Source organism: Ursus americanus, chromosome 16 (assembly GCF_024610735.1).
Source record: "Ursus americanus isolate L20-20 chromosome 16, mUrsAme1.1.p, whole genome shotgun sequence".
NCBI lineage: Eukaryota > Metazoa > Chordata > Mammalia > Carnivora > Ursidae > Ursus > Ursus americanus.
Window position 1 is genome coordinate 3645908 of NC_142142.1, and position 26433 is coordinate 3672340.

A 26433-nucleotide genomic window follows, 5' to 3' on the forward strand; every position below is an offset into this window, starting at 1 on the left:
ATTTTAAATTGACCGAATACCCAAAACAGCCTGAATTAGACCCTAAGTGCTGCTTTAAATGAAAAGTACTTTCACTTTCACTTGGAATACATTCTTTCACCATCTGCAGAAGTTACGACTATAAAGCAAGACCGTAACAGTTAAAGAGAATAATTTTTTATACATACAAATTATAGTGTCAGTTTTGACTCTGCTGCATGTGGGAAGGGGCACTCTTGATTCCTGAGAATATCTGCTAAGAAACTGAGCTCACTAGCCTAAGGAGTAGGTTAAGATTTTTCCCAGTCACATATGGTTTGACCTACTTCCATGTCAGGAAAATATAAAGTGTCAGGTGACAGAAACGTGACTCCTAAGGAGTACAGGGAATGAGGAGAGCCAAAACAGACAGAGAGGTTATCCTCTGTAATGATCACACCTTTAATTGCAAAGGGAAGGTCCTGGCACCTGGACCTTTGGGAGGCTCTACAGGTCCAATGAGGGGCCTTCACCAAAAGTCCTTGGAGGACAATCCAGGCCCAAGGAGGGCAATGAGGATAAGATAAGGAAGGTGGAAGGAAAGGAAAGAGGATAAGCAGCACTCACCCATCTCTGACTGTATGTGACGGCAGCTCAGCAGCATTAACCTGCCTTTTGTGACCAACTTGTTAGGTATATTGGAGACACGGGTCTGCCAAATGTTCAGGCAGCTCACCAGCATCACGTAGTTCTTGATAGGACAACCTCTCATGGACTCCAGCTTCTGAGGCCCACAGGCTTGCAGGAACTGATGAATGCCTGTCACCCAGTGATGTTCCCTGCAGAATTCCTTCACCTCCCACAGCATGCCCTAGGCACAGACAAGGTGCTTAGGGCACAGGTACGTAGTTATGATGGGAATTAGTGAGCATCACCCCCCAATTAAACCTCTGTTCTCACCTCCAGCAAGGCCTGTTGCGTAGTCAGTGCCTGCTGGATCTGAGGATTGTTATCCAGGTCCTCTTGCAGCTGCTTGTAATTGGGGGGCAAGTACTGGCCCCGGAGCCGATACCCACGGACCTCCAGGGCTTCGGTAATCGTGTGAGACTTCCAGGGCCACACCAACCCTATATTCGGGCCACAGAAGATGTGCACAGCATCGCTGGGCTGGCCCTGGAGCTTGGGCATCACGAATTCCGCGTTCGAATCTTGCTCTTCCTCTTCCTCTAGTGGGGCACATACCGTAATTGTCCATTGAGTGCCCTGCAGGGCCCCCACACAACCTCTCTCACTAGCTGAGTGTATGTATTACACACACACACACACACACACACACACCCGCTCCTGAGTGAGTTCACACATACATCCATATCGCAAACACAGACCCACCGAGGGAATTTATTATTTAGGGTTCAGGTTCAGAAAACAGAATTTAGTTAGTATAAGCAGTAAGGGAATTATTATAGAATATTAATGGTTTGCAAATAGTTGGAAGAACCAAAAAACAAACACTCTAGGCTGAGTATCTATGGCTCTGTGCTACCTGGCAAATTGGGACGTCACTGCCATACCACCAGCTCCAAAAGCTCGCTACCTCTATTACGATCTCCTCCAGCAGAATGGATGGCACAGGCGCTGCTTCTCTCCCATTCTTACCTCAGTTCTGAACTGAAGTCCCATGCACATCTAAATTACATACAACACCTCGCTGCAAGGAGGTCTGGGAACTGTAGTTCGTAGAGCTCCAGCCTCTGCAGAGAGGAGGAGGAGGGAGCAAAGATGTTGAACGTGACCGTCCTTAGTGTCTGTCTTAGGGAGTATCCTTGAGCCTGGCTTCCCCTTTAGCTTCTTAGAAACTGGTCAATTGCCAATTTCAGTATTTGTGTTAAAACTTTGTACAAAAAGGGGGGGAAGCTTCGAAATATTCAGAAACTAGATGCACAGTACTCTCTCTTTCTTTCTCTCAAATAAATAAATCTTTAAAAAACAAAAGCAAAAACTACATTTTGAAAGAGCATACCTCAGAATACTGCCTCAGAATGTTCAATAATAAGACATATTCTACTAAAATGACTGAATTTCAAGAAAAAAAGAAAAAAATGTTTCAGGCATCCAAGAAAAAAGGGAAATAGGGGCGCCTGGGTGGCACAGCAGTTAAGCGTCTGCCTTCGGCTCAGGGCGTGATCCCAGCGTTCTGGGATCGAGCCCCACATCAGGCTCCTCCGCTATGAGCCTGCCTCTTCCTCTCCCACTCCCCATGCTTGTGTTCCCTCTCTCGCTGGCTGTCTCTATCTCTGTCAAATAAATAAATAAAATCTTTAAAAAAAAAAAAAAAGAAAAAAGGGAAATAAAATTTTGCTCCCACAAGCCCTTCCTAAGGAATCTAAATAGAGAACGAGCTTCAGACAAAATTACTGAGAGACCGATCAACATGAAGACTGCTGGTTAGCTTAAATATAGTTACTTGTAGAACTAAAATTAAACAAGGTTTTATTAAATATAAATTACTAGAAGGGAAATAATATAGTATGAAATGATGCTGTAGAGAATGCTGGTCATTCTCTTGCTTGCCAGGTTTTGAGAATGGAAGAATGGAACCCCGGAAGGCACACTGGCTGACTACCCAAGAGCTACTCCCTTCTCCCTTCTTCTGCGGTGGAAGAGCCCATCTTCTGTGAGAGACAAGAAATGTCAGCCATTTGATTACCCAGCCCTTCCTGCTGCTGGCCGTAGCCACATGACCTAGATTTTAACAATGAGATATAAAAGTGAGTCTGCTGGGGAGTTTCTGGAAGATTTCCTTTCCTGATAAAATGTGAGAGTCAGGCAAGGAGAGATCTCCCTCCAATGTTCCTCCCCTTTCCCCCTGATCTTGCATAAGAATGGGATGCGATGCTTGGAGCTGGAGCTTGTCTTGCAGCTATGAGACAATAAGCCTTGGGATGAAAACAACGTTTCTGATTCAGCCTCCCCTACCACACACGCCCCTCTAAGAGAATCTACTCTTACCTATAGCTAAACCCAGAAAGGAGCAGGGGAAGGATATAGGGAGTCTGCTACTTGATGACACCTTGAGCCACTGGACCAACCCTGAGAGCATCTACCTGGAGACTTCTTGTTATGTGAGATAATTATTTTTATTGTTAGGCTACTCTTAGGTCTTCTGTTACTTCCACTGAAAGCATTCTCAGTGACTCAGGGTTCAAACACACAAGCAAAGTCAAAAGACGTAGGAAGAGATATAAAGCCTTGATGACACTGCCCGGGCCTTGAATCCAGCTGAGACTGAATTCAGCTCCACCCAGGTATTTCTTAGTTATGGGAGTCAATAAATTCCCTTTTTTGCTTACCTAGTTCTCAGTTAGAAATATGTTATCCAAAACCAATGTGCACATTTAGGCCTACATAATGGATGTGTATGGCCAATACAAGCATAGCTGAAGACTGGAGCTCCTCCACCACACACACCCTTCTAAGAGGGTCTGCTTTTCCCTATAGCTAAAACCAATTAATTTGTACCATGACCCAATTCCCCTTGCCAGAGCTTATGGATATGTGGTTCTCTCTATAGGATAGGCTGAATCAATGATATTCCTGGTCTTGAAAATCTGAAATAAGTCAGGCACACATACTTAACTGAAAGACCATATAGAGTCAAAGATGGGGTTGGTACCATAGAAAGCCCAAGTCATGACTTGGAAGCAAGTTATAAGGGAGCAGAAAGTTCAAAGGAAGCAGAGACAGCTAGTTTGAGGGGAGAGTCAGGGGAACTGGGAGGAAGCACAGACACAGAGAAGTAGAGATAAAAGGACAAGCAGCAATTTGAGAGACAGGGCTCTCTTCCTGACATTCTAGTTTCCATTTCTGTGAAGCGAGGTGCTGCTACAGCTTTTCTGCCTTTGAATGTGGTCACTTTCTGTTTTGTGAGCTCCAAAACATGAGGTGAGGTTGAAGAACTGTGATTCAAGGTGCCCGACCCATGAGAGCGCTATGCAATATGGTGCAATACATTCGATTCACGGGTCATTCTGAGCAACAGAGAGAAAAGCTAGTGCATTTTTAACGCAACTTGGTGACTGTCATATCCCAACAAAACAAAACGGAAATCACTAATAACTTACTTCATAGCCAGCGTAAGAGTAAAATAAAGCTTGCTTATAAGAAGTCTGATATCAACTAAATCAAAGAAACATAAAAGTCAACATGGAGCTGCATTTTTAAATATCAATCCAACTGTGAAAAACCAAATGCTATAGACCTTTACGTAGGTTTCTTTGAATAAGTCACTCAGACATTCTACACAGAGCAGCAAAGCTGCTTGTCAAACATATTTATACAACTTTTCATCTTTTCAGAATTGCTTATTCACAGGGTGGCAAGAAAAAAAGTCTCTCCTCTTTCAACGATGAATCCACCCACTGCCACACTGCTTACCTCTATTCTTCCTCTTGCTGGTCATACTGTTCATACCTCACACTCCCAAGACACCCTCCCTGCCACATGCAGCCCCTTGGCAAAAAAACTACAGCAAAGACCGTTTCGTTCTTTGCATTATATCTCTCAGCTGACTTCAACACCATCCTAACCAAAACATATAAAAGAGTTTATGATAAAATATCAGAAAGATACACTGATCTTGGTAAAGTTAGTGTAAAAAACTTTTTAAGTTCCTTGACACCTGCCAGATGAGAAAATTCATTATCCAATTATAATTTCCCAGTTTTAAACTGCAGAAAATTCCTGATAAGATTGTAAGGACATCCGATAACAATGTTGATCATCTCTTTTTGGTTGCAAAATGTTTCAGAACTAAGACTGTTCTCTGGAAAATGTTGGAGAATGCAGCCTAAGACACCAGGATATGCTGCACCTGTTTTATTAGTAATAGACTTGGTCATCTTCGAGGGACCAGAATCTAGTCAGTGTGTAAGTCTTCATTATAAGGGGCTGATTTTTCATATTTTTGAAAATATATGCAGAGGCACTGAAATCATTCTGTAATTTGGTTAAAATGCCATGCAAATTTTGCCTCATTTAAGTAAACGATTTCTCAGATAGATGTACATTTCTTAAAGACTACTAGTTGTGTTTGTTTTTTTTTTTAAGATTTTATTTATTTATTTGACAGAGAGAGAGAGACAGCCAGCGAGAGAGGGAACACAAGCAGGGTGAGGGGGAGAGGAAGAAGCAGGCCACCAGTGGAGGAGCCTGATGTGGGGCTCGATCCCAGGACTCGGGGATCACGCCCTGAGCCGAAGGCAGACGCTTAACGACTGAGCCACCCAGGCGCCCCTACTACTTGTGTTTTAACTCCTAGATATTTACTTTTACTAAAGGCTACTCCAATTTTCATGAAGAACTTAAGAAAACCCTAAATAAGAACTTTGGTTCTGCTTCCTCCATGATATTACTTTGATTTTCCATGCTGATCTTTTTTTCCCTCAAATTTTGATTCGAAAAATCTCAAATATGTAGAAAAGTTTAAAGGTACTACAAATCCCTTTATCCATCCACTTTGATTCAACACTTATTAATATTTTGCCACATTACTTTGTTTTTCCTCCTCTCTTTCCCCTAAAACATTTGAAAGCAAGATAACAAGCAGCAGGACATTTCACCCCTAAATACATCAGTCCATGGTGCTCTTTTAAAAGTAGATGGGGTGGTGGGGCGCCTGGGTGGCTCAGTCGTTAAGCGTCTGCCTTCGGCTCAGGGCGTGATCCCGGCGTTCTGGGATCAAGCCCCACATCAGGCTCCTCCGCTGGGAGCCTGCTTCTTCCTCTCCCACTCCCCCTGCTGTGTTCCCTCTCACACTGGCTCTTTGTCAAAATAAATAAATAAAATCTTTAAAAAAAAATAAAAATAAAATAAAAGTAGATGGGGTGGGTCCCCTCCTCTTTGGGATTCTTTGTACTATCGCCCAATAAACTTTGCTTTGCTGCCCACCAAGAGAAAAAAAAAGTAGAAGGGGTAACCCAAGATACTACAAGTAAACATTTTCACTTTCATTAGAATTTAGAATAAAAGTTTTAAGGTTTTTATTTGTTTTGCCATTCAAAGGAAAATACTACAGTATACCAAAATATGAATTAGTATAAAATGAGAGAATGATGTGAAATACCTGGTTTATTTCTGTCTTTAATACTAGTGACAGTAAGAAGTTACTATCTGTAGAATGTATCACTATGTGCTGAGCACTATACTAATTACCTCTTTTAATCCTGCAGGTTAGATATTTTTGTTATTCCCATGTTATAGGTTAGTAAATTAACGTGTTTGGTTCCACTGTACCATGTAAAACAAATATCAGTAGTCTCTACCAATTAACCCAGATTCACTTGAGAAAATAACGTGCCCCAATTGGTATCATATGTAAAAGACAAGGGCTCCTTTCAATGAACCTTTTCCTGTCTTGTCACGTATTTCCTAAAATTAACTTCATGTCTTTAAATCATCTTAATGAAAACATACTAGTTGAATCAAGGGGGGGCAGGGAGCACCTACATGTCAGATGTGACTGAGTACATGTAATGATTTCATTTGTAACTGGGTTAGTATTCCAAATAGAGGAAATGTGAAGATGTATTTCCTCCCTGGTGGTTGACAAGTTTGAGGACTGATAACCAGTAATAATTGGTAACCATAATGGCTCAATAATATTAATGGATTATCCTATATGAAATGAAAAAGAGCTGTATGAAATAAAGCAAATATTGAACAAGCAGAGTTCTTCAAGCAAGTACAAATTAACTTAGCAATCAAATTTAACAGGAAACTAAATGTCCTTACAACGTAGAGAAAAGCCTCACAGAGTTTGGATGAACCAGAGAAAGGACAGTGCACTCACATTCTTTCGTACACCTCTCATTCCACTCAATTGCATGCACACACATATATACACAAGCACACGCAGGAGTGAGCAAAGACATACCCCTGCTCTCCAATCCCCGCCCCCAGCACCTGTGTGTGCTACCCAGGTTACAGCTGCTCCACACCCAAGGCCTGATTCTACCGCCATGCCATTGACACTCTGCCTGTGCCCCTCCCCTTCCTTCCACCCTTCCTACCCCCTGCCTAAGTCTCCTCACTTCAATACCTTCAGAATACAAGGAGTCGCAGGGGGTCTTCAGGTCTGTAGATTGCATTACCTTCATGCCAAGGTATGTTGAGGGGGCAGAAATGGAAACCAGTGAGGGTTCAGACCAAGCTGAGAGCTTCTAATTACACAGAGGAAAGGAACTGGGAGGTCCTACAGCCAGCCCCCTGCCCAATCCAGAATACCTTCAGGGCAGAGGCCTTGACAGACTGCAGGCCCCCAGTTAGAATCTGGATCATATTTTCAATACACGGCTCATGAGACAGCTGGCCATAACTGTCAAAGACCAGCTGGGCTGAGAGAAAGGGTTTCTTCCTTGGGGCCTGTAAAGAAGGGTCAGGAGAGGTCATGGGGCTACATGTCCATATCTGCTGCCTGCCATCTGGCCTTGACTGCCTGCCCACCTCCACCCATGCCACCCACCACCTCACTTGTAGGATGTTGGCCACAAAAGAGGTTATCTCTTCCTCTATGATCGACACCAGGCTCTGGCAGATCATGTAGTGTACCAGGCGGGCCAGCTGTCCCAGCCGCAGCAGCCAGGCCTCTGCCTGCTTCAGCTTCTGCTCCAGCTGTTGGCACTGTACCCTCTGAAGGTATACGGAGCGTTGGTCTGTCCTGACCCTCTGGCAGTTTTTCACTCGCTCCTGCAGGCCCTGTTGCATGTGATATGTATCCTCGTGAACCTGTCAGCATACAGAGTGGACAACTAACTGACTGAAGGAGGATGGAGCACAAACCAGCCACCCACTGGCCTCTGTAAAACTCTCAGGTCTCAGAGCCTGCAACCCAGCACCTACATATACACAGGGAGGGCTGCTTTTCAGGAGAGATTAGCCCCCGAAATCTTATAGTGACCAGAGAAGATGCAAAATGGAGAACATACATTGAGAGGCCACATTGCAAATTTGATAGGCCAGGCCTATCTACTAAAAGGCCCCAGGGTAGACCTCAAATAGAAAATTTGTGCATGTGTAGACAGAGAGGTTCACGACACATAGATTACACAGAGAAGGAGAAAGACTGAATAAGTAAGGCTCAGCAGTACTGCCAGGACATGGATTCCAGTCACGAGGCCTGGGAGGTGCGGCCTGCTTACTAGGATAATACTCCTTATGTGACAGTGGAAGCTCTCTGGCTACTGAGACTTTCCACTGGGCAGGGGGGGGGGGGGAGAATGTGGGATAAAAGTCTAAGAGCCTCTTTGTGGGTTCTTCTCACCTCTGGGAGGTTTCTTGGCCTACGTAGCCTGCTGAAAGTTGCCACCTCTCTGGACAGAGGGGAGACACCAGCAAGACAGGCTTGGCCAGATGGACCTACTGTCCCTGATGCTCTCCTGTCCGTTTTGATGTTTGGGAGAGCTTGTGATTAGAACTAACGAGTGTGTGTGGATTGTCTTCGGAGACCCAAACATAAGGCACTCGAGGCCTAAGCTACACGTCATGCATGAACACACCCTCTGACTTGGCAGATATTCTCTTCCATGCTCTAGAAATACCCTCCGTCCTGAGTGCTTCCCACTTCATAGTCCTTAGTCCAGTGCGTCACCACTATCTAGTTACTCCTGGGATCCGTCCACTACACTGTCAATTCTTCAAGGAAGAGGCCTTCGTCACATCTGATTTCATTTCGCTTAGCTTAACACAGTGCCTGATAAAGGTACTTCCACAGTAACTGTTTATAAAAAGAATGTATCACTCACACGGAAAGGGCTTCCTGAGTGCCAGTTAGGATAAACCCACACAAATACAACAATAATTACTACACCAGATCATAATCGGCATACATTTTTAAAACCTCATCATGAAGGGGTAAGCTCTTCGATATCTTCAAAGTTCTGAGGAAATTTTTTTTAAACCTGGAATTTTCTGTATCCAGCCACAGTATCACGGAAGTTTGGAGATGAATAAAGACATTTTTAGATATACAAAGACTCCAAAAATTTACCATCCACAGATTCTCTCTGAAAAAAAATAAACAGCAGTATATTTCCGCAAGAGGAAAATGAATACGAGAGCTACAAGAAGCTTTGATGAGAAGGACATTTGTAAAACATATCGTCACGTCTAAATGAGTAGGCTGCAAAACAAGAATGCTCACAACAATCCAGAATTAAATTCCAGGAAATCTTAACATAAGCAACTAGGAAGGGTGGAGGGTGAGGAGAGGAAGAGAGGTGAGAAAGGAAACCAGAAGGGCGCTGAGGTTCTTATTGCGCTTGGGAGAAAGACATGGACGCAAATCCACACTTGACATTCATTCACTCGAAACAGTCACAGAGCACCTACTACTCTATGGCATGACCTATAATGAGCAATAGACGTATAGCAGTGAACGAAACAAATAAAAATCCCTACCCTTTGGGAGGTGGGGGGAGAAACACAATAAACATAATAAATAAGTAATTTATATTCTTTGTAAAAACGTGATAAAGGCTGTAAAAAAAAAACCCCACAGAGAAGGGAAAGAGAGATCAGGGATGCTGGTGTTAACGTGGGTTTGCAAGTAAGGGCTTTTAGAAAAAGAGATGAAAGAGACATTGTTATAAAAATGTAAGGGGAACAGTTACACCTGTTGGGCAGGTGTGTAAATGTCTTACATATGCATTCAGCTGCAAGTGAGAAAAAAACTAGAAAAAGTGTGGTTTAAGCAAGTAAAAGGTTTATTTATTTAATGCAATAAGAAATCCCTGGATGGCATATTGGCTCAACAGTATCAATCAGGGCAAAGCTCTTTTTATGGGGGCGCCTGGGTGGCTCAGTCGTTAAGCGCCTGCCTTTGGCTCAGGGCATGATCCCAGCGTTGTGGGATTGAGCCCCACATCAGGCTCTTCCGCTATAAGGCTGCTTCTTCCTCTCCCACTTCCCCTGCTTGTGTTCCCTCTCTCGCTCACTGTCTCTATCTCTGTCGAATAAATAAATAAAATCTTTAAAAAAAAAAAAAAAAGCTCTTTTTATGGTCCTCCTCCATCTTTAATATGACTTTCAGCCCTTCATGGTACGACAGCTTCTCTATCACCAGAAATTTCATCCAAGGGATAGGCCATAAACAGGAGTAAATGCCCAAAAAGACATTCCAGTTGGTTCTGCCTATTTTAAAAAGTTTTCACAGTGACTTTCACCTATGTTTCATTGCCCAGAACTGAGTTACATGGCTTCCTCCAGCTACAGGTCTATGAAAAGAAACAAAGTCAAGATTCTAAAACTAAGAAGGATGAATAAGCATCGAGGTGCTCCTGGGCGACCATGAGAGAAATAAAATATCTATCATTCAAACTATTAGAGGAGAACAGTGGCAAAAAAAAAAGTAAACAATCCAACAAAAGACAAGAAACCCAAGGAAGAATCAACCAGAAATGATAGGAAGTAGATAACACCAGCAGGTGATGGGAAAAATAAGTCCAAAACCTATCAGTAATCATAATAAATGAGATAAACCTATTGCAAGACATAGGCTCTCAGACTAAATGTTTTCCAGGAAACATAAAATAACAAAGGAAAGTTGACAACAAAAAGACAGAAAAAGAGATGGAGCCAATGCTTGATGCTGCTGACACCACATAAAGAGAACTCTAGTAGAAAAGTAGTAACAAGAAGGAAGATCTCTTCACAGCAATAAAGTCACCAAGAAACACTGTTATGAGCCTGTATGCATGCGTGAGTTTGAAATACATGTTGCAAAATGAAAGAACATCAAGGAGAAATTAACAAATCTATAGTTAAAAGAGGGTTTTTTTTTTTAACACATATCTCTCAGAAACTGAAAGATAAAGTGGATAAGAAAAGTTATCATAGGGGAAGAGAGGAAAAAATGAAACAAGACGAAATCAGAGAGGGAGACAAACCTTAATAGACTCAATCATAGGAAACAAACTGAGGGTTGCTGGAGGGGAGGGGGTGGAGGGATGGGATAACTGGGTGATGGACATTGGAGAGAGCATGTGTTGCAATGAGCACTGGGTATTATCTAAGACTGATGAATCAAAGACCTGAACCCCTGAAACAAATAATACATTATATGTTAATTAAATTTAAATAAAAAATAATACCCAGTTAAAAAAAAAAAAAACATTTAAAAAAAGTTACTGTGGCTGTAGAATATTTGCATAAAACAATGAATGAACATGGTCTAAGATAATTTTCTTAGACGGGGTTCCCCATAAATTTGGGGAAATGTGATTTATTGAAGGAATGGTCTTCAGGAAACAAGCCTCGAAGGGAGAGCAGGAAGCAAAACAGGAAAGGGGAAATTGCCAAGCAAGAGCTCAGCTAAGGCTGTTCTTGGTCGGATGTGGTGAGAGAGGAGGCCTTGGAGTGAAGACCCTATTGTAGAGCTATCCCACGAGGAGACAAGGAACCAAAAAGAAGGCAGAGAAACAGTGACATATGAAAGAGAATAAGGAGAAGTGACCACTAAATGCAATGCAGGATTCTGGACTGGATCCTGAAATAAGAAAAAAACAGGAATAAAGGACATTCTTGGAATAACCTGCAAATTTTTAATAAGGACTGTGAGTTAGATAACAATTGGGTCAAAGTGAAATTTCCTAATTTTTGATTGTTATACTAGAACTATGGAAGAAAATGTCCTTGTCCTTAGGAGAAACACACCGGCATATTTAAGGGTAAAGGAACTTAACATCTGCAACTTAAAACTCTCAAATGGTGCAGGAACATAATGTATACATACCCAGAGAAAGAATAAGAGCATGAGTGATAAATGAGACAGACTATGTAGGTGAAGGGTAGATGAGAGTTTATTATACTATCCTTACAACTCCCCTAATAAATCTGAACTTAGATCAAAATTAAAAGTTATACAAGAAAGAAAGAAAATGGATTTATCCCAGTAATGCAAAGGTGGTCTAACACCAACAGTTCACCATATTGGACTAAAGAAGAAAAATTCCTATGATCATTTAAATAGAAGGAGGAAAAAAAAAATCACTGGACAAATTTCAACATTCATTCATGATAAACCTCTTAGCAAACTAAGAATTGATGGAAACATCCTTAAAAATTGATAAAGGTTATCCACCAAAGGCTCACATTTTATATCATTATTTATTTAATGTTTCAAATCTGTTTTATTTAGTAGTGCTACAATTTAATCGACAGCAGCATGCTTTTATTGAGCACATAGTACAAACTTGGTTCTGTAACACTTCAGTTACCAGGTGGGATGATGACCGATCCTCCCCTTCCCCTATGTCACCCCCCACTTCTAGGGTGACTGCCAACAGGGACAAGTTCCATTCCATCCCACACAACAGCACAGAAAGTGGCTCTACATGTTGCCTTTGCTTGTCTTTTCACTCTTTCTGTGGTGCTTTTTAAAAAATTAATTGTAATATAGATAAATGTCTTGATTTTTTTATGGTTTACATTTTTTATATTTTGTTTAAGCCCTGCAATAATAAAAATGTTACATTGTCTTCTGGAAGCTTTTTGGATTTTCTTTTCACACTTACGTCTTTTATCCATCATGAATTAATTTTTGTGTAGGGTATAGCAACTATTAGAAAACAATAACATTTTAAAATACCATTTATAATAGCAACAAAAAATATCAAATATCTAGTAATAAATCCAATGAAATATATTCAAGACCTCTACAGGAAACCTATAAAACCTTAGTAGGAGAAATTAAAGAAATCAAAATAAATTAAGAGATCCATGTTTATGAATTAGAAAGTCAAATATTATTAAGATATAAATTCTCCTTCAAATTGATCTACAAATTTAAAGCGAGCCAATAAAAAATATCCCAGTAAAATTATTTTGTGGAAATTAACAAGCTGATTCTAAACCTTATATAGAAATTCAGGGGCGCCTGGGTGGCACAGCGGTTAAGCGTCTGCCTTCGGCTCAGGGCGTGATCCCAGCGTTATGGGATCGAGCCCCACATCAGGCTCTTCTGCTATGAGCCTGCTTCTTCCTCTCCCACTCCCCCTGCTTGTGTTCCCTCTCTCGCTGGCTGTCTCTATCTCTGTCAAATAAATAAATAAAATCTTAAAAAAAAAAAAAAAAGAAATTCAAAGAACCTAGCATAGCCAGGGAAATCTTGTATAATAATAAGTTATAGGACTTATAATACCAAATATCAAGACATACCATAAAACTACAACAATTAAGGTGGCATAACACTGACAAAAAGACTTTTGCAACGATGTGTTTGGAACTAGAGAGTATTATGCTAAGTGAAATAAGTCAGTCAGAGAAAGACAAATAGCATGTGATTTCACTCATATGTGGAATTTAAAAAACAAGACAGATGAACATAGGGGAAGGGAAGGAAAAATTAATGAGATGAAAACAGAGAGGGAGGCAAACCATAAGAGACTCTTAACTACATGAAACAAACTGAGGGCTGCTGGAGGGGAGGGTGGGGGGATGGGGAAACTGGGTGATGGGCATTAAGGAGGGCACTTGATGTAATGAGCTCTGGGTATTATATGCAACTGATGAATCGCTAAATTCTACCCCTGGTACTAATAATACAGTATATGTTAACTAAATTGAATTTAAATAAAAAATTTTGGAAAGACAGATAATTAGACTAATGGGACCAAAGAGAGTCCAGAAACAGACCCACACATATATAGTCATCTGATTTAAGAAAAAGACATCAGTATAATTAAGTGGGGAAAGGATAGATTTTTCAATAAATGGGAAAAATAAAACTTGACCCTTACCTCACACCATACATAAAAATTAATTTGAAATGTACCAGAGACCTAAATATGAAAGAAAAGGTAATAAAAGTTCTGGAAGAAAACCAGAAAATATCTAAGTGACTTTGGGGTAGGCAAAGGTTTCTTAAACCAGGACTCAAAAGGCACCAACCAGAAAAGATTGATAAAATGAACAAGAAAATTAAGAACTATTAATCAAAAGAAACCATTAAAATAGTAAAAGGGCTGGGGCATCTGGGTGGCTCAGTCAGTTAAGTGTCTGCCTTCAGCTCAGGTCATGATCCCAGGGTTCTGGCATCCAACCCCACATCAGGCTCCCTGCTCAACAGGGAGCCTGCTTCTCCGTCTGCCTGCTGCTCCCCTGCTGTGCTCTCTCTCTCACTCATTCTCTGTCAAATAAATAAATAAATAAAATCTTTTCTAAAAATAAGCATAAAAATAAAAGAAAATAGTAAAAGGATAAGCCATAGACTGGGAGAAAATATTTATAATACATATATTTGATATAGGACTCATATCTAGAATATATAAAGAACTCCTACACACTAATAGGAAGAAAACAGATGACCCAGTTAAAAATGAGCAAGAGAGTTAAGACATTTCACAGAAGAGGGTACTAAAACAGCCAATAAACATATGAAAAGATGCTCAACAACCTTGGTGATCATAGAAACACAAATTAAAATGATAATGAGATACCACTGCATATCAGTTTGATCAAATTAAAAACCCTGACAATACCAAGTGTTGGTGAGAACACAGTGCAACTGGAAATCTCCTGCACTGCTGGGGGAATATAAACCTGGTACACCCACTCTAGAAAACTGTTTGGCACTGTAAAACATACATATACCCTATTCCAGCAATTTCACTCTTAGAACACATACTCCAAACAAATAAGTGCTTATGTCCACCAAAAGACACGTACAAGAATGCTCATATCTACATCAGAAACCGGGGGTGTGCTGTATGGTGACTAACATAATATAATAAAAAATCATTAAAAAAAAAAGAATGTTCATATCAGCATTAGTCATAATAGCAAAACTGGAACAAACTCAAATGTCCAACAATAAAAGAATAAATAAATTGTGGTACATTCATAGAAGGAAATACTACATAGCATATAAAAAAGTGAACCACCTCTACCTAGAAGATTACAGATAAATCTCACTAAAATTATGTTGAGTGAAAAAAAAAAAGCCAGATATGCTGATTCCATTTATATGAAACTCGAAATCAGACTAAACAAATCTATGGTGACAGAGATCAGAGTAGTGGTCACCTTTGTGGGGGTACTGATAGGAGACGTCCCAGGGAGCATGCTGAGATGCTGGAAATGTTCTACATCTTGATCTGGGTGGTGGTTACATGGATATATATATACATATATATGCAAATATTTCAACAAACTGCACACCTAAAATTTGTTTACTGCATGGAAATTATACCTTAATTAACAAAATAAATTCCTATTAAAAAATTATATGAGTTTTGTAACATTAAAACAAAGGTGGGATTTAGGAACTAGGAGGTAGAGAAAGGGCATGGAAGAGCTTGCCCCCACCTTCTGCCCCATTTAGCTCAGTGCAATGGCAGGTCCAGCTGTTGTCGGAGGCTAAAGGCCATTTCCCTGTATGAAGCCACAAGGGGCCTCTTCTACATTATTTCTCATGTTCACAAAATCTGGGTGGCTCCCCTCTCTCTGAACTAGACTACCTGCAGATGGTGATCAGCCAGACACCTGTGTAAATACCCAGCCCCACCTGACAGACAACAAACCACAGTGACAGAAACAAGCACACAGCAGGGCCTCCAGGAACCCTAGGCAGGGGGCATGTGCCACAGAGGCAAAGTAGGCATAATTAGGAAGGACACCGTTACTGGATGCTTCTACCAGCCACAGTGGCCTGCCAAAGGTTCAGGATAGGGTCAAAGATAAGCCCGGCAGCATAAAAGATCCAGATTCCAACTTTCAAATTCCCAAATGCCCTTGGCACAAACTGAAGAAAAATTATTGTTATGTTCCTTCTCCTCCCTGCTCAAGGCCATGACCAACCCTCAGGGAAAAGTTTGAGTCCAAGCCTCTGCCCATCTATAATGGATCCATCCACCCTAAAACAGAGACTGCTGTTGCTGCGCAGGACCAGGCCGGGCGCCAACTGCAGCACCCAGGCCACACGGGGGCTCCCGGGAGAAGCTTAAGCCAAGAGGACGCTGCACCTCGGGCAGCTCACTCTGGAGAAAGGTTCACAATAAGCTGCAGCCTCTTACCAGATGGAGGACAGATGTGCAGAGGTGCAGACAGCGACGGAGCAGCCGCAGGGCCTTGTGGTTCTCCTTGGCTAGAGCCCGCTGCAGGTCCAGCAGCTCGTAGCATCGATCCGGCTCTTGGGGGAGCCAGGATACAGAGCGCAGCTCCTGCAGAAGCCTGAGATCAAGGGCTAAGCTGGTCAGAGCCGGCGTTCAGGCCTCTTTACTTGAACACCTCTGACCTCAACCCAGCTCACCTCAGAACAAGCAAAGGTCTAGAAAGATGATAAAACTCCTAGTGGCCTCCAGTAACAGCTTCCTCTAGAGAGCTCTTTGGAAGAATTCAAGCTGAGGAAGTTGCTGTTCAGGGAATTCTTTGGGAAAGCCCTGGGAGATGTGCACATGTTTATACTAAGTGACCTTTCTGCTAGGAGAGTGTCAATGATCCCAAGCTCTGACTTAGAAGGAGAGACTACAGAGGCTTCTTCCTTGGAATAGTGGAAGCTACGGGCCCTAAAATTCTAGATGGACAGATGAGTTTTATGATCAAAGGTGATGAACCTTCAACTTCTCCATGGGCTAACTACCCCTGAGAAAATCTGCCTCTATTATCTACTACCCCCCCCCACCCTCCCCGAGAACTCTACATCTCTAAAAATACCTGAAGAAGATGAAAGACCCCCAGTAAGCAGAGGGTGATCATAATGGGTGCCATTTTATTCGGTACCTATCAAGAGGCATTGAATTGAACATGGTATTGCACATTCACGGTCTCACTTAATTCTCACTACAGCTGTGTAGTAGAAATCTTCACCCCTAGTTTTCGTAACAGGAAACGAGGTTCAAACAGTAAAGTCCCTTGCTAGTATTCAGGATTTAAATTCAGATCTGTCCAGCCTCCAAGCCCTTATGCTTTTAATTATACCATGATGATTAGGCTAGACCGGGGGATCCCTAGAGCAAAGGTTGCAAAATGGTTGGCTGTGGGTTAAATTCAGACTGAAAATGTTTTCATATGTTCCACTAAGAGTTGGCCAGCACACTGTTTTAATTGAGTTAACGAGGTAAAATTAAAACACTTTAAAACAAAACATGTATTTCCAGGAAATCCTGAAAAAAATAAGGCAGCTGGCATTCTGTACCCGTATTCCCAGTGGTAACAGTCAGTTGGAATTGAGTAGTGACTGTCCTACTTAGTTGTAGTCTTCAGATTGCATTCCCCACACTCCCTAATGCCTTGCACCTAACCCACTGCATTTCTGCCATAGCACCAGCTCAGGCCCTGTAGACATTTCAGTTTGCAAGTTCTATTACAGAAGATAATTAGAAGTGGCTGAGGAGTACAGGAAAAGTAAAAAAAAAAAAAAGCACTGAAAATAAGAATAACTAAGTCCCGGGGCGCCTGGGTGGTACAGGCGTTAAGCGTCTGCCTTCGGCTCAGGGCGTGATCCCAGCATTCTGGGATCGAGCCCCACGTCAGGCTCCTCCGCTGGGAGCCTGCTTCTTCCTCTCCCACTCCCCCTGCTTGTGTTCCCTCTCTCGCTGGCTGTCTCTATCTCTGTCAAATAAATAAATAAAATCTTTAAAAAAAATATGAAAAAGAATAACTAAGTCCCCCCCACCAAAAAAAAGAATCCAAAAGACCATGGAAAAAGCAGAGAATTTGGATTCAAACACCTAAGTTATATCCCCAGATCCAAGAGTTAATAATTGTGTGATCTGGGGCAAGTTGATGTAGGAATACATAGTTACATGAAATATGCTCAGAATACATTATCCAGAAAAAAAACTGGTTACTTAACAATATGTCAAGTATGATCACATTTGTATAGGTGATAGAAAAAAGACTAGAAGGATATGCAACAAAATGTCTGTCATGGTTAGTTACGTGTGGTAAGATTAAAGATTTTTTTTCCTTTGTGCTTTTTTGTATTTTCCAAAATTTCTACAAGGAACGTGTTAAAACTTTTTGTAAAAATAATTTTAAAGCATCCATTGACAGTGCACTTTGAAGACCTTACCTGCTAATATGCAGAAGCCCAGCTCCGAAGTGGGGCACAGCCGAGAGCAGATGCTTCCCTAGGAAAGTCCGGCACCGGTGCAGCCTCTGTAACTTCACGCTCCTCCTCCAACTACAGAGCAGAGGGCAGTGACACGCTACCGCTCCCTGCAACACCGGTCCCCAGTTCCCATACCGTCATCACCTACCGGGCCAAGGCCTTGTATAAGAGGCAATATTTGAAGAACGGGATGAACTGGAGCTGCTGCCAGAGGACAGAGTGGCGGTGCCAGGTCCCCAGCGTCATTGTCTCACTGCCCTCCACAGGGTGTACGTGCAGGATCCCAAATGGAGAGAAGATGTAGTGCTCAGGGTTCACCTTCTTTGGTGGCACCACCATCAGGCTATAGGGCCTTTAAAAAAGAGTTCTGATCAGAAGGAAACTTGTGCAGGCGCCAGGAAGGGACCAAAGAGGGATGGAGAGGCGAAACGTGGAGGCAGGAATGAAGGCAGGGGAGAGATGGAAGACAGGAAAGAGAACAGAATGACATTCAAACTGAAAAAAGGGAACAGATGTAATTTTTTTTTAAGATTTTATTTATTTGAGAGAGAGAGTGTGTGTGAGCAAGAGAGAGAGCACAAGGAGAGGGAAGAGGCAGAGGGAGAAGCAGACTTACTGCTGAGCAGGGAGCCCGATGCGGGGCTCGGTCCTGGGGTCATGACCTCAGCCCAAGGCAGACGCTTAACCGACTGAGCCACCCAGGTGCTCGAGGAAACAAATATTATTAAGAATAAATGGAAGCCAGGGGCACCTGGATGGCACAGTCAGTTAAGCGCCTGATTCTTGGTTTCAGCTCAGGTCGTGATCTCCGGGTCGTGACACTGAGCCCCAGTGTTGAGCCCTAGTGTAGGCGTCTTGCTCAGTGTCGTCTGCTTGAGTTTCTCTCTTTCTCCCTTGGCTCCACCCCCTGCGTACTCACACACATGTGCGGGCTTTCTCTTTCTCTCTCTCAAATAAATATATCTTTACAAAAAAGAATAAATGGAAGCCAAAGATAGAGGAGAAAAAAGAAAAAGGCACCTAGCCAGTTCTAAGCAGTTCATATCTCCATATCCAGATACTTTACATCTTATCAAATCTAAGATGCAAGATTCTTTTTTAATGAAACACTAAAATTTAAAATGCTGCCAACGTGATACTCCACCAATTTGTAAGATGCATCACAATTTCAGAGATGTTAAAATGTGAAAAAAGTACATCTTAAAAACGATAAAATGCATGTATCTCTAGGTACTGAAATAACACCCAGAGACCATTAGGGGGTGCTGTTTGGAGTAACTGAGAATGAGGAAAAGCAGAGGGCGACTAGAAGACTAGACACACACAAATCAAGAAGAAAACTGCACCCTAGAAAACCAGACAAGTACCTCCAGAGCCATCTTAAAATCCTACTAATTCTCTTACTCAGCGCAATGCACCCACATCCCACACTAAATGGCATTTGTAGGCAGCTATACAATAGTTGTATCTAGTTGCAGGAGCCTAGTTAGCAAAATGCTATGTTTGGACACATTCAATAAAGCATTTATCAATTTTTATTTTGTATTTTTATTTTCATAACTTGGAACCAAGAATATCTTTAAGCATTAAGAATATTTTAGAGCCCTTTAAAAGCTATTATGTCCCAGATCCTATACCTATAATGCCTAAGAGATAAAATGGCCCTCCTCTACGGGGCGCCTGGGTGGCACAGCGGTTAAGCGTCTGCCTTCGGCTCAGGGCGTGATCCTGGTATTCTGGGATCGAGCCCCACATTAGGCTCCTCTGCTATGAGCCTGCTTCTTCCTCTCCCACTCCCCCTGCTTGTGTTCCCTCTCTCGCTGGTTGTCTCTCACTGTCAAATAAATAAATAAAATCTTAAAAAAAAAAAAATGGCCCTCCTCTATCCCTTCTCTCTACTTTCTAGAATACATTATTAAGCAAATGACTTAAGAGAATTTAGATAGAGGGGCGCCTGGGTGGCTCAGTCAGTTAAGCATCCAACTCTTGATTTTGGCTCAGGTCAGGATCTCAGGGTTGTGAGATCGAGCCTTGTGTCAGGTTCCCAGCTTAGCGGGGAGTCTGCCTGAGGATTCTCTCCCTCTCCCTCTCCCTCTGCCCCTCCCCTGGCTCTCTCGTACACTCTTTCTCTCAAAATAAATAAATAAAATCTTAGGGGGAAGAAAAAGAGCGTTTAGATAGATACCAGAATGAACTCACTAAATCAAGTCATATAAAAGCTTTGTTTCCTTTCTGACAAAGTGACTAGATTTTTCCCAAGTATTCTTTCCCCCCAAACTATTTCTTCTGAAGCAAAGAGGAGTTATAACTTTGTCCAAGGTAGTTAAGGGAAAAATATAGGACTTAAAGCCAAATCTACCTGACTCAAGCCACCCCTCTTAACCACTGGACTGCCTGACTTCCCACAGGATAGCCTTCTATTCCAACTGATTCCAGGCTCTCCCAAGGGATCCTTCCCCTACGACCCCCTTAATGAACACTACTCTTTCTTTTTTCCTTTTTTAAAGTTGCTTTTTTCCTCTTCTTTTTTTTTAATAACTTTATAGAGTTTAGTTAAACTATTTATCAAGTTTCCCTTCTGTCCACGTACTGTGATTGGAGATGAGGACATAGAAATAACTACTACATAGTCCTTGCTCTCGAAAGTCTCAGATCAGTCAAGAGCATTAAGTGACACTAGAGAGTATTCAGCTACTTCCAAAACATCTCAAACTCTATGCCTCAATGAAACACAGCAACTTCTACACTGAACTCATCCTTCACTGCCCCTAAATCTGTTCCTACTCTAGATCATTCATTCATTCATTCATTCATTCATTCATTCGACAAATGTTATTGAGTCTTTCCGCTATGCCAAACCATTCTAAACCCTCAGGATACATTGTTAAACACAACAAACAAAAATCCCTGCCCTGATAGAGCTCTCATTATACTGGAGAAGAAAAATGATAAATATTATAAATGAGAGGGGAAGAAAAGCACAGGCAGAGGAGGTTGGCAGTGCCAGGGGAGGGTGGTGGGTGAAGACGTGACAGTTGAGCAAAGGCTCTAAGGAAGTGAAGGAATAAATTTCTGAGTATGAATCAACACCTAGGACAAATACGAATATAACATTGTATCTTAAATACATTAGAACTAAAAGACTTTATAAAAAAATCTAGGACAAATACAAGAAAAATTGGACAGGGGCGCCTGGGTGGCTCAGTCGTTAAGCGTCTGCCTTCAGCTCAGGGCGTGATCCCGGCGTTCTGGGATCGAGCCCCACATCAGGCTCCTCTGCTGGGAGCCTGCTTCTTCCTCTCCCACTCCCCCTGCTTGTTCCCTCTCTCACTGGCTCTCTCTCTCTCTGTCAAATAAATAAATAAAATCTTAAAAAAAAAAAAAAAGAAAGAAAGAAAAAGAAAAATTGGACAAATTCAAACACATTAAAAAAAAAACTGTTATGTGAAAAATAAACAAAATGAAACAATAAATGCCAGCATTCCACTTTTACTGATGGTGCAACTAGAAATTTGGAACTAATACTCTCACTTGAGAACAACTAGATAAAGACAAAACAAGGGGATAAACTATGAAAATCATCTGTATGAACATATCAGAGAACTCAAAGCTAAATGCCCTGGACTCTGGGTTGGGACCCTGGTGATGTTATAGGTTGAAGCAGAAAATACGTCCCTCCTGGGTGTGGGCCTCTAGCTGTAGCCTCTGATCTTTGGCTGTCTGTGCCTGTCCAGAGCTCAGCAACTCCTCTCAGTCTTTCAGGAACAGAGAGTAGAACTGACACACAATTGCTGATACTGGAATCGACAGGCATCTCTGTTTGGGGAAAAGCACCACCAAATGCTAAAGTCACTTCACTGGGTTTCCTTCTTTGGCAGATGTTGGTCCTATAATTATTCACTGCCTTTTTAGTTCTCTTGCTCATGGTTTCTTGTCTATGTGCCTAATTATCTTTGATTGTGCTGCTTCTCTGATTATGATGGAGTTGACGGTTTAAAGTTCTAAGCTTGTAATTTTCTTTGTGTAAGCTCTCTGCCACAGCCAGTAAGCATCCCACCCCACACTGCCACCATTACTACCATTACTGCCAGTTGGTCAAGTGTGGTGGCCACTGGGTATCAGTAGGGTAGTTCATCACATTCAGACACAAGAGATAATTTAATTAATCATGATGCCACTACATGTCATCCTATATGCCAGTAGCACAGAGCTCAGTACCGTTCAAGGTCAAGGACATTACCAAACCAATCTCAGAACCCCATAATTGAGGCTCATTTCCTTTCATGAGATCAGTAAGGGTCCAATCAGGGAAACAGAAACCAAACTGGGCATTTCAACAAAGTGAATTTAATAGAAAGCATGTGTTTTTCTTAAAGGTGTCAAAGAAATGAAAAACAAAAAGGGAACACTAAGATAGCACGGATACCATAACCACAGGGATGGATGTCAGCCCTAGAACTAGAGGAACAAAGGGAAGGCAACTGGATTCTCAGAAGCTCAGAGTCTGGAGGAGGGGCTTGTAGAGTTGGGACCTGGATTTCTAAGGAGATGCTGCTAGGTTGCTACTGGTACTAAGCAGTTTGGAGGAGGGGCCGTGCAGTCAAGATGCAGAACTGTGATGGGAAGGGGCCCCCCAGCTCAGAATCATGAAGAAGCTAATTCAGAAGTGCCTGCTGCCACCAGGGGACAATTTTTTATTATTATTATTTCTGACCAATATGGACAGAAAGAGCAAGTGAGGGAAAGAGAAATTCCCTTCTCTTATCTTGCTGTCCAGTCTCCTTCTAGCACCCCCTATTCATCAAACTTAACAGGTAGCCAGCTGAAAAAGGAGGAATAAAGTTTACAGAGTCTCAGCCCCAGTATCACAAAGCAGAGAGAGGAGAGGAGAGTTACAGCCAAAAGAGAATTGCTTAACAAGTGGCACAATGCTCTCAGTGAAAACGTGTTAATGAACTGATCAATGAATGCATGGATGATACGGTTCAGTAGTGCTACATAAGCTCAGGAGACAGAGAGCAGTGTATGCAGGAAATAAGGCTTTCTGGGAGGATTTATGACATCTGACTTAAGAGCATAGACTTTTGAGTTAAGACAGTCCTAGGTTTGTCTGTTTCTACTGACTATGTGACAAGTTACTTAACCTCTTTATGCACTAGGGCACTCATCTCACATATGCAAATAATAATTTCCATAGGTGAAGGATAAATAACACATGTCATATGTTTATTAGCACAATGCCTGGAAAAAGCTAATTAATGGTAATTATTATTATTATTATTTCTGGGAAGAGATGAGACTTGAATCAGGCTTTTAAAAATATGTAAATTTTAGGGCTAATAGAAGAAAATGAATGCCTCTTGAGTCATGTGGAAGGAGGAGACTTGTTTTTATAGCCCCAGGGATAAAACTAGGACCGGAAGGTAGAAGTTAAAAGAAAGTTAAAAGAAGTTAAAAGAAAGCAGATTTTGGTTCAGTCTAAGGAACGGGATACCTTGGCAAACTCAAAGCTTCCCCTCACTGTAAAGATTCAAGCACCTGCTTCCTGCATTGGAGTTGAAAGAGATGACCATTAAATTCCCTTCCAAGGCTATGACCAAATGTTTCTATCATCTTAGGACAGAATAACAAAGACAGAACCAAAAGTAGAAGAGGACAACTAAGACCAAAGATTGTGAGAGTAAAGGGGAGCAAAGCAGAGGCGCAGAATGGAAAGGAGACTGAGAAGCAAAGAGGGAGGGAAACTGGAAGACAGACGAGAAGCAGCTAGAGAGGAGTGGGTACGGGGAGGGGGCAGGGGAAGACAGCATGGGCGGACACCCGGGAGTGGCCAGAACAGAAGGTGTGTGGACATAGGCTCTTACCTAAAGAACCGGCTGGGAGCTACATTGAGATAGAGGAAGTGGATCTTCTTCAGGTATCTCTCTGTCTTCAGAATGTTCATCACCTGGCTACCCAGGAGGGAAGTCTGAGGCAAGAAGCTAGTGCTTCTCTTCTGGAAGGTCTTCTTACCAGGAACTTCTGGATCAAGCTGAGGCCTGTACAATAAAAAATCAGGAGAAAAGAGACAGAGCAGGAGGCCAGGTTGCCACTGTTAGCCAGTCAAAGGAGGAGCTAGATCAGGTGCCTAGGAGGACATGATGCGGTTTTGCCAGAGCCTGTCTACACCTACACCCAAAGGTGTTCCCATACCAAGCAAATATAGTCAAACAGCTATATTCACACAGACCTATATATGAACAACCCCTCCCTTTCTGATACATGAATAATCATTCTGGATTTATTGTGATTACTGTGAAGTCAGTGTTACATAATACTGAATAAAAGTAATGGGAATACTTTGTTTTCTCAACTCATCACCTTGCAAGCCCACAATCCTGGATTTCTCCTCCACGGCAAACTTCCTAAGCTTCTAGATCTATCTTTGCCCCCATTATGCCTGTTTCCAACTCTGCATGATCTGCTTGCCTGTGACTCTTGCTCTTCCCCCATCACCACCCAACTTCTAGTTTCACAGCCTTTCCTTTCCAGCTAGGATCCAATGATGCATCCTTTGACCCCCTCAAGCCCGCACCAGGGCTCTCAATCTTCTCACCTTTCCAGAACACCAGCTAACAAAATTGATATGAAATTAATTATCCAAGACACCAAAAACTAATCACCTGGACTAATAATTCTAGTTGGAGTAACCTCAGAGTGCGAGACAAACAAACAAAATCTGAATAATTAAATTAGACTTAATCTGTCAAGTATATTAACGTTATTAATTGGCCCAAACCTAGATCAATAGAACAAGTTACCCCAGGGACAACAGAGCAAACCTATTCTAAAATTCATATCAACAATAGGGTTTGTAACTTTGATGTTGGATCAGGACATCTTAATGGTGTAACAGCTATTAAAGCTTCATTTCCTCAACAATTAAAGTTCTACATGATCTAAATTGGTTCAGAAGATTGCAGAACAAGGAATATCAGCTCCTCTATGGATTCCTGGTATCTAATCTCAACTCTGGGTTCACTCTGCTCTGATATCTTCATACAAATCCTCAGGCAGCTGTCTTTCAGACTCCTCAGCTGCTATTCCAGGCCTCCACCTACCCCCATACCCAGCCCTGCCAGCCCCTGTCCCATCCCCTTCTCTGCCGCCTTCTCTGCCCAGAGGAAACTGGGGCTCTCAGCCATGAACTAACTTCCTCTAGTGCAGCTGCCTTCCCACACATTTATCTGCACGGACTCCCATCCTAATCCCATCCTAATCCCATCCTAATCAACTTGAGAGGAAGTAATGTCCTTCCTTCTCTGCAAGACTAATTCCTCCATTTGTGCTATGGATCCCTGATTGCCTTTTCGTGATGTATTTTCAGTCTCTTCCTTTTCTTACCTTTAGCCTATATTTATTCATTCACTGTACAAATATTTATTAAATGCCCACTCCTTAAGCACTGCCTGAAGGGCTACGAACATCTCTCCATCTTTTTTTTTTTTAAGTCCTATCCAGACACCACTGTCCTAGTCTCTCTCTCTTCAAACCAAGCTTCATGAAAGAATAGTAAAATGTGATTTCTACTTTCTCATCTCCCATTTGCTCCTGAATGCACTAAAATCTGGCTTCCTCCTCACAAAACTCCCCTGAAATAAATCACTCTCACCAACCTCCTTGTTACTAAAACCAATGAACATCTTTCAGATTTTTCTTACTTGCCTCAGTAGCATTTAATTCTCCTGCTTCCTCCTCCTTGAAACCCTCCTCTTATTTCCCTTCACAACCTGCAAGATATTTTGTTAATAACTCCAAACCCCTCTGATGTGCTTTCCCCTACCTGTACACACACACACACACACACACACACACACACACACACAGAGGAACAGCCAGGGGAAAGGGGGTGTGCTCTGATTTTACTGCACTTATCACAGTTTGTAATTGTATTTTACTGGTATCAACTTACTTAATATCTATTCCCCTAACTAAACTGTAAAACCCCAAAGAGATTTGAGTCTGTTTTGTTCACTTCTGTATCTCCAGCATCTAGCAGTTCCTGATACACGCTGGGTATCCAATAATACTTATTAAATGAATGGATGCCTAGGGGAACAGGCCCAGAGAACTTCATGCAAATTAAGCCACATTAGCTAGGTCTCAGAGGCTTATCACCAGGTTCAATGAGAAAGCACAGAACTTGAAAACTTGGGAAAGTTAGCTTTCCCAACATCTCAGCCCATTCTCACTTCAGTTACATTTCCCAGGAAGTGAAACCTACTCAGAGCACTGGGCAGGTCTTTCAAAAAAGAAAGTCGCTGGGGGTATAGAAGACATAAATTGTTGGCACTGGCCCCTTCCATTAGGGCCCCAGGAGCCTATCTATCTGT

General features: G+C 42.0%; 1 protein-coding gene across 2 annotated transcripts in view; it reads right to left on the reverse strand.

Moving 5' to 3' along the window:
• DNHD1 (dynein heavy chain domain 1) overlaps positions 1 to 26433 on the reverse strand; it is an 85830-nt gene that overhangs the window by 45727 nt on the left and 13670 nt on the right. Inside the window, exons 7-15 of one of the 2 annotated variants that reach the window (XM_087868072.1) lie at positions 23926 to 24099; positions 18210 to 18413; positions 18023 to 18133; positions 16023 to 16179; positions 7486 to 7740; positions 7240 to 7377; positions 7055 to 7106; positions 919 to 1184; positions 586 to 829 (exon numbers count right to left, since the gene is read on the reverse strand). In XM_087868072.1, the coding sequence (XP_087724198.1) occupies positions 586 to 829; positions 919 to 1184; positions 7055 to 7106; positions 7240 to 7377; positions 7486 to 7740; positions 16023 to 16179; positions 18023 to 18133; positions 18210 to 18413; positions 23926 to 24099 (1601 nt within the window). Of the gene's footprint in view, positions 1 to 585; positions 830 to 918; positions 1185 to 7054; positions 7107 to 7239; positions 7378 to 7485; positions 7741 to 16022; positions 16180 to 18022; positions 18134 to 18209; positions 18414 to 23925; positions 24100 to 26433 lie in introns of those variants that run through there. The other variant, XM_087868073.1, reaches the window with a different exon arrangement.